A 12,685-nucleotide genomic window follows, 5' to 3' on the forward strand; every position below is an offset into this window, starting at 1 on the left:
TGGGGTAGTACACATGCTCTTGTTTACATCAATGACACTGAGGTCAAGACAGTTGAGAACTTCAAGTATCTAGGAATGAACATCACCAAAAGCCTGCCCTGGTTCAACCACACATATGCCATGGCAAAGTAAGCTCACAAACACCTTTACTTTCTCAGAATTTGATATGTCCCCTCTGACACTCACCAACTTTTATCACTGCACCATAGAAAGTATCTTATCCAAATGCATCATAGCTAAGTATGGCAATTCCTCCGCCCATGATGATCACAACAAACTACATAGAATTATGGACACAGCTCAGCACGTCACAGAAATCAGCCTCTTCTCCAAGGACTCTGGTGAGTATTTAATATTTCAGTAATACTGTATTTGAGTATACTGAAATATACTCAAATATATATTGAGTGTATATATACTCAAATATATATTGTATATATATTGGTTGATTGAGCATTCTTGTTTGTTTAAATAATTCATTCTAGGTTATAAGTAAAAATTCGTGAATTGCATACATCACGCTACGTGATATGCGCGTGCCTTGCTTAAAGTAAACACAAAATCAGAGTCACATTTCGGACTCCCGTGTCTTCCTTCGAATTAGTTTAATGTTTTGAAGTTACAAAACATAACAGCTTCTGTCTACACTTCTCACTGCCTTGGTAAAGCAGCCAGCATAATTAAAGACCCCACCTACCTTGAACATTCTTCCCCCCACCCGCCACCCTCTCGTTGGGCAGAAGATACAAAAGCTTTAAAGCGTGCACCACTAAGCTCACAGGCAGCTTTGATCCTTCCGTTCTAAGACTATTGTACAATAAAGTAGACTCTTGACCTCACAATCTACTTTGTTATGACCTTGTACCTTACTGTCAATCTGTGCTGCACATTCTCTGTAACAATAACACTTTATTCTGTACTGTTAGAGTCAGAGTCATAGAAAACTACAGCACAGAAAGAGGCCCTTTGGCCCATCTATCCCATGCAATCTATTCATCCTAGTCCCACCAACCTGCACCCGGACCATAGCCCTCCATACCCCTCCCATCTATTAATGTATTCTAAATGTTGAAATCAAACCTGCATCCTGTTTGCTAGCAGCTTGTTCCACACTCCTACAACACACTGAATGAAGAAGCTCCCTCTCATGTTCCCCTTAAACATTTCACCTTTCACCTAACCCTCTAGCTATAGTCTCATCCAATCTCAGTGGAAAATAACTATTTGCATTGCTCTCTCTCTCTCTCTATACATATTATATATATATATACACACACACACACAAACACACACACACATATATACATATATATACACATACACACACACCCTCATAATTTTGTATACTTCTATCAAACCTCCCTTCATTGTCCTTCCTACACGCTAGGGAATAAAATCCCAACCTATTCAACCTTTCCCTGCAACTCAACAAATAACTTATTGTTTTACCTTGTATTTCCTCAATACACTGCTGTAAAGAATTGATCTGTATGAATGCAATGCAAGACAAGTTTTTCCACTGTACCTTGGTGCATGTGAGAAATATAAACCAATTTATCAATTTACTCTTGTGCTTATAATTCAGTAAAATTGGGCAAAAGATTGCAACATTCAATTTTATACCAGGGTGAAGCATAACATACATGCTTTTTATCATGAGTTAGGTATAGTAGAAATAGTTAAAATGGAACATGAGCATGTCACATCTTCTTCAATCTAACCACAGTTTTTAACTGTCAGATTGTGATTTTCTTTAAACATGCTGGCGTAAGAAAGTTTATGCAAATCAACCATCTGTTTTATGGTCACGTGACTGGAGAAAAGATTCCAAAGATAACTCTTCTTAATTATTCAATTTCTAACAGTTCACCGCATACTTGCCCCAGTACTGATCAATGACTTTGCCTGTGTTCTTGGTCATAACACAAGCAGAAGACATTTCCACAATCTGCATTTTGTCCCATGCTTTGATTTTCAAAGTTTCAAGGCTGAAGCGATTTTTCATCAAGGTGACTTATGACCAATGGCTCATACAACATTGTTTTTAGGTAATTGTTGATGCAATTTCTAAATATCCCACATCCCAGCTCATTGTTCTTAGTAAGACCAAAGTCTTTTTCTTGACCTGTTACTCATTCCAATGGTCCTATACAAGTCACAAGTCATGATATTCAAGACACATGGTTAATAAATTCAAACATTAGGGTTTCCAATGATGGCTTCTTTGACAAGAAAATTGAGTTCAGAATCACTTAAGCCTATCAAATCCTTGGTAACTAATAAATAAACATCCTAAATCGATCCACATAAGAACTATGTCTTCACCAAACTAAAGATTTAAAATACAGTGTCTTAACATCACTCGCGACAACCATGAGGTATTAGTTCCTGATAGACAACACAACAAACAGTTGGGAAATGCAAGGGATTGAAGATGCTGGAACCTGGAGCAAAAAAGAACATGAAACAAACTGCTGGAATAACTTGGTATTCAAACACTATCCAAGGAGTCAAATGATTAGGCAATATTTCAAGTCAAAGCCTTGCAAAGCTGTAATACAGGCCCTGTTGCAAGATCTCAACACAAAACATCAACTTCTCCTTTGCCTCCAACATCTGTTTTTTGTTACATTAAACAGCTCATGCAGTTTCACATTCACCCCCTTAACTTAATCATGAGCATTTGTTAACAGAATTGTAAATGTTAAGATCCTTGAAAGGGGAAACACAGTCAGAACAGTGAAAATGCTGCTGAAAGATGGATCTGGCATGTCATTAAATGGAAGACTGGTATCTCCCAATAAAGATCTTGCATGGACAACAGCCACAAGGCAGAATAAAAGACTGGCTATACAAAGGACAAGTAAACATTAGTCTGAAAGAGAAGTAGATGGGTACTTCATAAGTAAGGGCTGGAGAGTTAGAGGGAGTGTGGTGGGGAAGAAAGGACAGGGGAATATGAAGTTAAGATTTAAATCAGAACAACTGTGGTATTATTTAATGGAAGAATCAGGTTGCCACCTACTCATGTTCCTAATACATATCTGTGATTTGACTAAACTTATCCTTGAGAATGGCAAATCAGAAAAGGCATCAGTTGTATCCTGGAAATACCAAACTTGACAGCAACAGAAGACCAATTGTGGAGTGACCATAGCTCTATAGTTCAAAATGCAAGCCTTGCAGCAGATGGGACTTATGTCTCAAATGTAGATAATTCCTTTCTGTTGCATGTGAAAAGACCAAAGGCAGATTGTTCTGACATATTTCTGACAGGTTTCAATTCAGCTTTCCAGTCAATACTAAGCGAGCAATACACCCTAATGATTGAAAAGTCCTAGTCTTTCAAGACCTGGGGCCTGACCTTCATGGGAAAATCATGTAAAATTGGGTATCTCATATTGATAACATTTGGATCAATTCATTTTCCTTCAATATGGGTTGTTGGCAACCCAAAATTATGGTAACAGCTTTCATCAAGGCTGACCAACAACTTTTTTTCAAAAAAATAATGATGACCAATGTGTATTTCTCTTTTATTGTTAATACCACCACCATCACATTCTTCTCACTAATAAATTCAGTCAATATCAATTGCTGTTTGCTTACCCAAATACCTCTCTGTCAAACTACAGTTGCACGCTGTAAACTCGGATGTTTCTCTTACAACTAAAAGACTCCTCTTGATTAACCAGTCACTCGCCTGATAAATACCACCATGCAGCTCCTCGGGCTTTCAGTTTGTCCTACATTTTTAAGTTAGCACAATGCAGTGCTAAATCATTATCAAGTTCTTATGGACACTATAAAACACAACCCATTCAGAATAATAACAGACAACACTTAAGAAATTGTTACGTAAAAATTAGAACTGTTTTCATAAATCCCAGAGTCAGAACTTACTGATAAAGTCATGGAAAAAGATACTGATTACAAAATCATCAAGCTATTAATTATAGAGAAAACTATATTATGGATGTACCCAATTCAAATAGAAGGGAGTCTGTGGTGAAAACCTTAAATAAAATCTGATTGGAATTAACTTTTAATCAGACTTTTAACTTATTTATCATATATTTTAAAACCTGGAAAATGATTTTACAATGGCTTAGCACAAAAGAAATTCTCTAAGACTTGTCCTTCATCTTTTCTTAGGGCAAGATTCCAAGATTATCTCCTTGCATTTATGTTATAAGAACATAATGAGAATGAATTACATAGTGAAGTTTGTTTCAAGTAATCTGACATAAGGTAAAGAGTAAAATGAAATACTAACGTCAGGTGTTTTCCTTTACACCAACCCTTTTGATTTTTCATTCATTTCTTCCAAGAACAATAACCAAACCATTTTCACTATAACTATTAGATAAATTGGCTCTTAGCATTGACAGTTTTATAAAAAAACTACTCATCAAATATACGTGGAAGATGTGCCAAAATATTCAGAAATTATAAAATGTAATTACAACATAGATAAAATGGGTGGTATCATTTTTAAGGAACGTAACTAAATATTTCATTTTCTTTCCAGCTTATTCCATTCAAGAATTAGCTGGACCACACACAGCATGAAGAGGCAAGACAATAGGTATAGTATTTTTAAACAGACAGTCTCTCCTAAAGGTTAAACAGCAGGTTCTATTATAAATGCTGCTCACGATCACCTAAGCTTTGATATTAAATGACAAATTTACATCTTAATCTCAACTCAATCCTCACCTCCACTCCCCTAGTTTAATCATTATTCCAAGGTCTCAGCTTGCAAACTATTCCACTAAGTATTAATCAAAGAATATAATAAAAAGTTTGTTGCCAAGCTACAGAACCCTATTGTCATCTAATCCTTCCACAAGGTTTTGAACACATGACACAGTATTGAATTTACATTATGATGCTTTTAAAATAGCAAAGCAACTCATCTCAGCACTGGACATTTCAATCAAACCTAAGCAGCATTCACAAGCTAAAATGCCTTTATAAAACCAAACCACAAATGCTGTAAAATGACCCTTGCTTGTCAAAAGAAGCCAACATTCAGTTAATGACAATTAAAAATTATCGAATTTTGTGATTTTCTCATCAACCTTATCACAACATGGTGAGAACACAACAATGTAACAAACAGTGAAATCTTTTAAATGAAGTGTTGTATAATATCTCCTCAAAGGCAGAAACCTCTTGATTGCAGCAATTTCATTTATAAAGGCCCAACTTTAATTCACATTCAATATAACTTCATCTTTCAATAAGGAGATTATGTCCACCCCCAACTCGAATAAAAATTTGTTGTAAAACTGAAAACGCTGCATATGCATTTCAAGAATATATTGTACACCATCCATGGTCCTGTTCTGAAACAACATACCATCAAACCCGTTGTGAAAAATAACGCAGAGATCAGCTCCATTCTTCTTCATTGACCAATCTTGGAAATCAAATGATTAATTCTTTCAATTGAAAAGGCAAGTTCATTATTCACCAAAATAAATCTGCACCCTTGAGATATTCTTGTTAAGAACTGTAGTCTATGCCTGCCTTGTTTAAATGCACTGGCCGATCCTGCACAGCCCTCCGGTGAAAAATGATATCGTATCTGTTAAATAGGGGCCATGGATAATTCTGATTTGATGGAGAATGGACGTGAAAGCACAGAGGAACACCTGGAGAAATTTCTGAAACGCCCGTTCGCTGCTGTCGTTACTGTGTGGTCAGGGATCTTTCAGAGGGTAGGCCTCAAAATCCCCGGCCTTGCCTGCTTTTGGCAACCGAGAAGGAGGTCGAATCGTTCGGACAGACATGGCACTCAGTATTCAGTGTCGGAGAGCTGATCAGAGCTCAAAGTTTTCGGATGACCCAGAGTCGGATTGTGGTCGGCATGGCAGGGAGAGTTTTTCTTCCTTCTCCCGTCTGCGTGAGATGTGGGACATTTGAGAAACTTTGAACTTTACTGTGCTCAAGGACATCTTCATCAAGTTAAGGTATCGTTGCACTGTTGTAACTATATGTTATAATTATGTGGTTTTGTCATTCTTTTCAGTCTTGGTCTGTCCTGTGTTTTGTGATATCACACCGGAGGAAATAATGTATCATTTCTTAATGCATGCATTACTAAATAACAATAAAAGAGGACTACGTGTCTTCTTCATAATCATACTATTAATACTTGGTTTTGATGCTAATAATGAATATAAAGGCAGAAAAAGCTAGAAATACTTGGCATCAGGCAGCAACAATGAAAGAACAATCAATATTCAGTTTATATTTAGGAGCAGAAGTCCTCCCTCAAGACAAGAAATCACTACAGTTCAACTGTTCGTGAAAAGGGAATAGGGAAGTGAAAGAGAAAAAAATAATTTGAATGAATAATCTGTTAAGTTCAGGACAGAAAATGATTAAACAGCGGACCAGATATTAACAGAAGTCAAAATGAAAGAAATCAAATACATAAATGAAACACAAGATTGTGAATACCAAGAAAAAAGTGACAGAGGATAGATGGCAAGATAGAGTAAATATAAATAGTCAAGGAGTGCATCTTCTAGCGAAGAAAAACGCCAACATGAACAGTTCAAATTTTCCTGGCAATAGTGTTCTGACAAAGAGGAAGCCAAAGGTGGATGAGAAGAGTGCATACATCAAATTCCAATGTGATAATTTTATCCATCCCCAGAAACAGCAATATAATCATCCCACATTCCTCTTACCAAGCGTGAAGGGAAACAAAGGAAGTCTGGCAAAGGTCTGAAATTGTTGAAATCATAGGACAGGTTGCACAGTATCCAGTACAAAATTGTAAAGACAGTGTGGAAAGGAAACAAACAGAGCCAGTAAAAATGGTTAAGGGTAGCAAATATATGTAGGAAATAATCAAGAAAAGAAAAGAAGCTGTACAAGCAGACAGAAGTAAGAGGAAGTGCACAGAGAAAGTGGCATTAATAGACCATGGAGAGAAGATAGAAGTAATACGGCTGTGAAAAGTAATAACTAAAAAGATTTATACATTGCACTTCTCAACCTCAGATAGCCCAAAGCACTCAACAGTCAATCAACCACTTCTGAAGTGCAGCCATTGTTATGAAGCCTTTGTCATGTTCCTTCAGTTGATTTTTGCACAAGCTCCCACAAACAGCATAATGATCAGATCATCTATTTTTGTTCCATTGATTAAAAGACAGATACTGAATAGGTCACCAGAGTAAACTGCCACGGTTTTCTACAAAACCACTTTGGTACCTTTAAAGTTTGTTTCAATCTAACATTACGCCTAAAAGGTGGTGCAGCAGTTCTTCAATAGTAAATGGGGAAGTACCTCAAGTCCCTGAAGTAGAAATTGAACTCTCAACCCTTTTACTTGGATTGGATACTGGACACATGTGGGAAATATCAGAGAAAAGTAAGCATCCCTGGAGAGAAGACAGGTTAAAATTTAAGGCAGATCACTAATCCCCCCTACACGCTACAAAAAAAGACTCAACCGCTTGGGAGTTTTGTTTCATATTTCACTTGTTTGGTTTTTTTTTATTCTCTTGAATTTCTTAAAACATTTTGAAATGTAATTTTGATCTTTTAAATCTGCACATCAAGAAACCTAGCAAAAAGAAATACATGGACCTGAAAGTGGACAACACCATATTTAAAAGTTGAAGTATAGTTTGGATGTTCTCAACAAGAAACAGTGATTGAGAGAAGGGACCTGTAATTGCAAAGTGAAACTTCGGGTTTAAAAAGCAAAATGCTGGTGGATTACGTACAATCTGTGGAGGGAAATGAACAATTGATGCTTCATATCAAGATCTATCATCAGGATCCCTGCATAATGGTCTAGACCCAAATTGTCAACCATCCTTTTGCCACCGCTGATGCAGTCCACCGGCAGTTTGCTTCTTTGCTGCAAATCCCAACATCTACAGTCTCTTCTGTCTCCAAGCAAATAAGAAGTCTGCTTTAGTGAATAAATTCTATCAAATTTAAGAATAATGATTGGTAGTCTCAACAAAGCACTCAATTCTGAGATGGTTTGGCAGAGTAAATTCATAGAATTAATTTCTCAAGAATTTATGACTACAGCACACAAAAAGGTCAGCAATTTGGAATAAGAGAAGAAAAGCATTCATCAAAATGGTAGAGTTTTTGCATTGATCCCAGATGCAGATGTATGGCTCTTGAGTATATTCAGGGAAATCAATAGATTTTTGAACATGTCACAAATGAAAGGAAAGCGATTAACTGAAAAAATGGAATGAACAACACATGATTTTAATAAAATGGTAACACAGGCTGGAGTCATTTTTATTATGTTCAGTGCAAAATAGTCTAGATCAGGAAAGTTTGTTGATTGTATGCTTATGCAAAAGATGAATTCCAGATTGTTGATGGACAAGATCTATTTTTTTGAAAAATCCAAAAACACAAGAGATTCTGCAGATTGTGTGTTGCTATGAAAAATCAAATAGTTTGAAACAAACTAGTCCTGATGTATACATCCTTGTTACTTGTACTCATTTACGTTTGCATCAAATATTGAAAAACATTAGAAAAATCAAATAAATTCTGGATGACTTCTATCATGCTCAGCATTAAGAGTGCTTCAATAAATAATAAAATTATATCACGGCTATAACATATGGGAATATTTTAGTTCTACATCTCTCATTCTGTAGTGTTTTATCTTTAGCATGAATGTTTCACCATTTCTAATTGGCTGCTTAGAGAATGGGCCCTGCCTTACTACAGCTAGCTTTCTGGTCCCTGATATTTAAAACTTTGTTTCTCTATTGCTAAAAATGTTGGCGGTAAAAACATGGTGTCAAAAGTCAAGAAAAAGTGACAACTTTAGCCCCAAGATCTCAGGGTTGTATATGGTGACATACATGTACTTTGATAATAAATTTACTTGAACTTTGAAAGGCAACTGATATCAGAAAGCTCCTCAATAATGTCTACATTTTCATTTAAAAGCAATGAAAAATAAATACTATCCCTTTTGACGCAGGACTAATGAGTTTTGATGAAATTGAGGAGATTGGCTGGTCTTACCCATTTTGCAAGGAGCATCCTCAGGCAGATCAACATCCAGCATAAGGTCATTTTCATCCAGATCACCTGACTCCAGATTGTTCAAAATATCCTATGAGGACAAAAAGGAACACAAAATACCTTAGAAATATGCACAAAAGAAAGCATGCTTCTCCCTTAATCAGACTGAAAAGTATAAAAACTTTAAATTACAAAATAATCTTTTCACAACTATGTCTCACCAAAACACGCAATGTTATCTAATTGAGAGATTCAAATTGAAATTATGAATTTATTTGCTTATGACTACATTTATTTTCAGGAATAAAGAGATGATAAACACAGAAGGAATAACTTTTGTTTTAATACTGTTTCCAAAAATTAAAGCAAACAACAGTATGAGTATATACTGAAATAACTGAACTAAGAGCTAATATATCAATGTTTTTGAGGGGTGGGGGTGTTGCAAGGATCAAATAAAAATTTTAGAAGTACCTGTACTGCATTATCCTTAACACTGAAAGTCGAATATCAAGAACTTTAAAAAGTAATTTTCTCCCCTTGAAAAAGCAAAGAGCTTACTAGTAATGAAATAAATACAGAGTAAACTGGCAATACACAGAAAGTCTGATAACATCTCTGGAGAGAGAAACAGACTAATATTTTAGGTTCACAAACAAGAGAAAATCTGTAGATGCTGGAAATCTAAGAAACACACACAAAATGCTGGAGGAACTCGGCAGGCCAGACAGCATCTATTGAAAAGAATACAGTCGGTCGGCATTTCAGGCTGAGACCCTTCAGTGGAACTGAAGAAAAAAAAGATAAGCAGTAGAGTTAAAAGATGGGGGTGGGGGAGGAAAACCACAAGGTGATAGGTGAAACATGGAGGGGGAGGGTTGAGTAAGGAGCTGGGAAGTTGATTGGTGAGAGAAATTCAGGGCTGGAGAAGGGGAAATCTAGAGGACAGGACAGAAAGCCATGGAAAAAAGAAAATGGCAGAGGAGCACTGGAGGGAGATGATGGACAGGCAAGGAAATTGGTGAGAGTGGGAAAAGGGAATGGGGAATGGTGAAGTGGGGGTGAGGAGCTGAGCATTACTGGAAGTTCAAGAAATTGATGTTCATGCCATCAGGTTGGAGGCTACCCAGAGAAGGAGTATGAGGTGTTCCTCCAACCTGAGTGTGGCCTCATTGCAACAGTAGAGGAGGCCATGGATTGACATATTGAAATGGAAATGGAAATGGGAATTGGAATTGGAATTAAAATAGGTGGCCACTGGGAGATCCTGCTTTTTTTCTGGCAGATGGAGAATAGGTGCTTGGTGAAGCAGTCTCCCAATCCACATCAGGTCTCATTGATATACAGGAGGCCACACCAGGAGCACCAGATACAGTATATGACTCCAACAGACTCACAGGTGAAGTGTCGCCTCGCCTGGAAGAACTGTTTGGGGTCCTGAATGGAAGTGAGGGATGTAGTGTATGGGCAGGTGTAGCACTTATTCCACATGCAAGGAAAAGTGCCAGAAGGGAGATTAAGGTTAAAAAAAAGCAAAAGATAGCATGCAGTCAGACAGTGCAGGCAAATGACAGGACAAAATTGCAGCCAGCAGAGTATCAGTGCATTAGTGATGGAAAATCACCGAGGGTAGCAAATACATCACTCAAAGTCTTCTATCTCAATGCATTGAGTATAAGAAATAAAGTGGATGATCCTGTTGCACAATTACAGATTGTCACATATGATGTTGTGGCCATCACTGATTTGTGGCTGAAGAATGGTTTGTAGTTGGGAGCTGAATGTCCAAGGTTACACGTTGTATCAGAGGGATAGGAAGATAGGTAGAGGGGGTGGCGTGGCTCTGCTGGTAAAGAATGACATCAAATCAGTAGAAAGATGTGACATAGGATTGGAAGATGCTGAATCCTTGTGGGTTGAGTTACGAAACCACAAGGGTAAAAGGACCCTATGGCCATTATATACAGGCTTCTCAACAGTAGTTGGGATGTGGACCAGATTATAAAGAGAAATAGAAAATCATATCAAAGGGCTACGTTACGATAGTAATCAGAGATTTTAACATGCATGTTGATTGGGAAAATCAGGTTGGTAATGGATCTCAAGAGAGTGAGTTTGTTGAATGCCTATGAGATGGCTTTTTAAGAGCAGTTTGTCATTGAGCCTACTAGGGGATCATCTATACTGGATTGGGTGTTATGTACTGAACCAGAGCCAATTAGGGAGCTTAAGGTAAAACAGCCCTTAGGAGCCAGTGATCACAATATGATTGAGTTCAGCGTGAAATTTGACAGGGAGAAAGTAAAGTCTGATGTAGTAGTATTTCAATGCAGTAAAGGAAATTACAGTAGTATGAGAAAGGAGTTGGCCAAATTAAATTGGAAGGAGATGCTTGCAGGGATGACAGCACAGCAGCAATGGTGAGAGGTTCTGGGTTAAATGAGGAAGGTGCAGGATAGATATATTCCCAAAATGAAGAAATACTCATTTTGGAAAATAGTACAACTATGGCTGACAAGGAAAGTCAATGTTAATGTAAAAACAAGAGAGGGCATACAACAAAGCAAAAATTAGTGAGAAGATAGAGGATTAGGAAGCTTTTTGAGAGCAACTAAAAGAATCAGTAGAAGTGAAAAGATTAAATATGAAAACAAGCTAGTAAATAAGATTAAAGAGGGTAATAAAAGCTTTTTCAAGTATGTAAAAAAATAACAGAGAAATGAGAGTGGATATAGGACCACTAGAAAATGAGGTCAGAGAAATAATAAAAGAGGACAAGGAGATGGTAGATTAATTAAATGAGTATTTTGCATCAGTCTTCACTGTGCAAGACACTGGCAGTGTGCCAGATGTTGTAGTGTGCAAAGGAAAAGGAGTGAGTGCAGTTACTATTACAAGGGAGAAGGTGCTCAAAAAGCTGAAAGACCTGAGGGTACATAAGTCACCCGGACCAGACGAACTGAACCCTTAAGTTCTGAAAGAGGTCGCAGTAGAGATTGTGGAGGCATTAGTAATGATCTTTCAAAATTCGTTGGACTCTGGCATGGTGCCAGAGGACTGGAAAATTGCAAATGTCACTCCACTCTTGAAAAAAAGGGGGAAGGCAGCAGAAAGGAAATTATAGACCAGTTAGCCTGACCTCAGTGGCTGGAAAGATGTTGGAGTCAATTGTTAAGGATGAGGTTATAGAGTACTTGGTGACACAGGACAAGATAGGACAAGGTCAGCATGGTTTCCTTAGGAGAAAATTGTGCCTGACAAACCTATTGGAATTCTTTGAGGAGATTACAAGGAGGATAGATAAAAGGGATGCAGTGGATGTTGTACATTTGGACTTTCAGAAGGTCTTTGACAAGGTGCCACAAATGAGGCTGCTTACCAAGTTAAAAGTCAATGGTATTACAGGAAAGTTATTAACATGGTTAGAGCACCGGCTGACTGGTAGGAGGCAGCGAGTAGGACTAAAAGGAGCCTGGTATAGTTGGTTGCCAGTGATTAGTGGTGTACTGTAGGGATCAACATTGGTCGCTTCTTTTTATGCTGTATATCAATGATTTAGATGATGGAATAGATGGCTTTGTTGCCAAGTTTGCAAATACAGATTGGTGGAAGACCAGGTAGTGTCTGAGGAAACAGGTTAGCTGCAGAA

General features: G+C 37.4%; 1 protein-coding gene across 3 annotated transcripts in view; it reads right to left on the reverse strand.

Annotated features, from left to right (window-relative positions):
* ccser2a (coiled-coil serine-rich protein 2a) overlaps positions 1–12,685 on the reverse strand; it is a 736,576-nt gene that overhangs the window by 549,878 nt on the left and 174,013 nt on the right. For all 3 annotated transcript variants that reach the window (XR_011889642.1, XM_072282572.1, XM_072282573.1), the window contains exon 5: positions 9,037–9,127. Coding sequence is in view for 2 of the 3 variants with exons in the window: in XM_072282572.1 (XP_072138673.1) it covers positions 9,037–9,127 (91 nt within the window). In the remaining variant the exon portion in view is untranslated. The remainder of the gene's footprint in view (positions 1–9,036; positions 9,128–12,685) is intronic.

This window comes from Mobula birostris, chromosome 18, assembly GCF_030028105.1.
Source record: "Mobula birostris isolate sMobBir1 chromosome 18, sMobBir1.hap1, whole genome shotgun sequence".
Taxonomy (NCBI): domain Eukaryota; kingdom Metazoa; phylum Chordata; class Chondrichthyes; order Myliobatiformes; family Myliobatidae; genus Mobula; species Mobula birostris.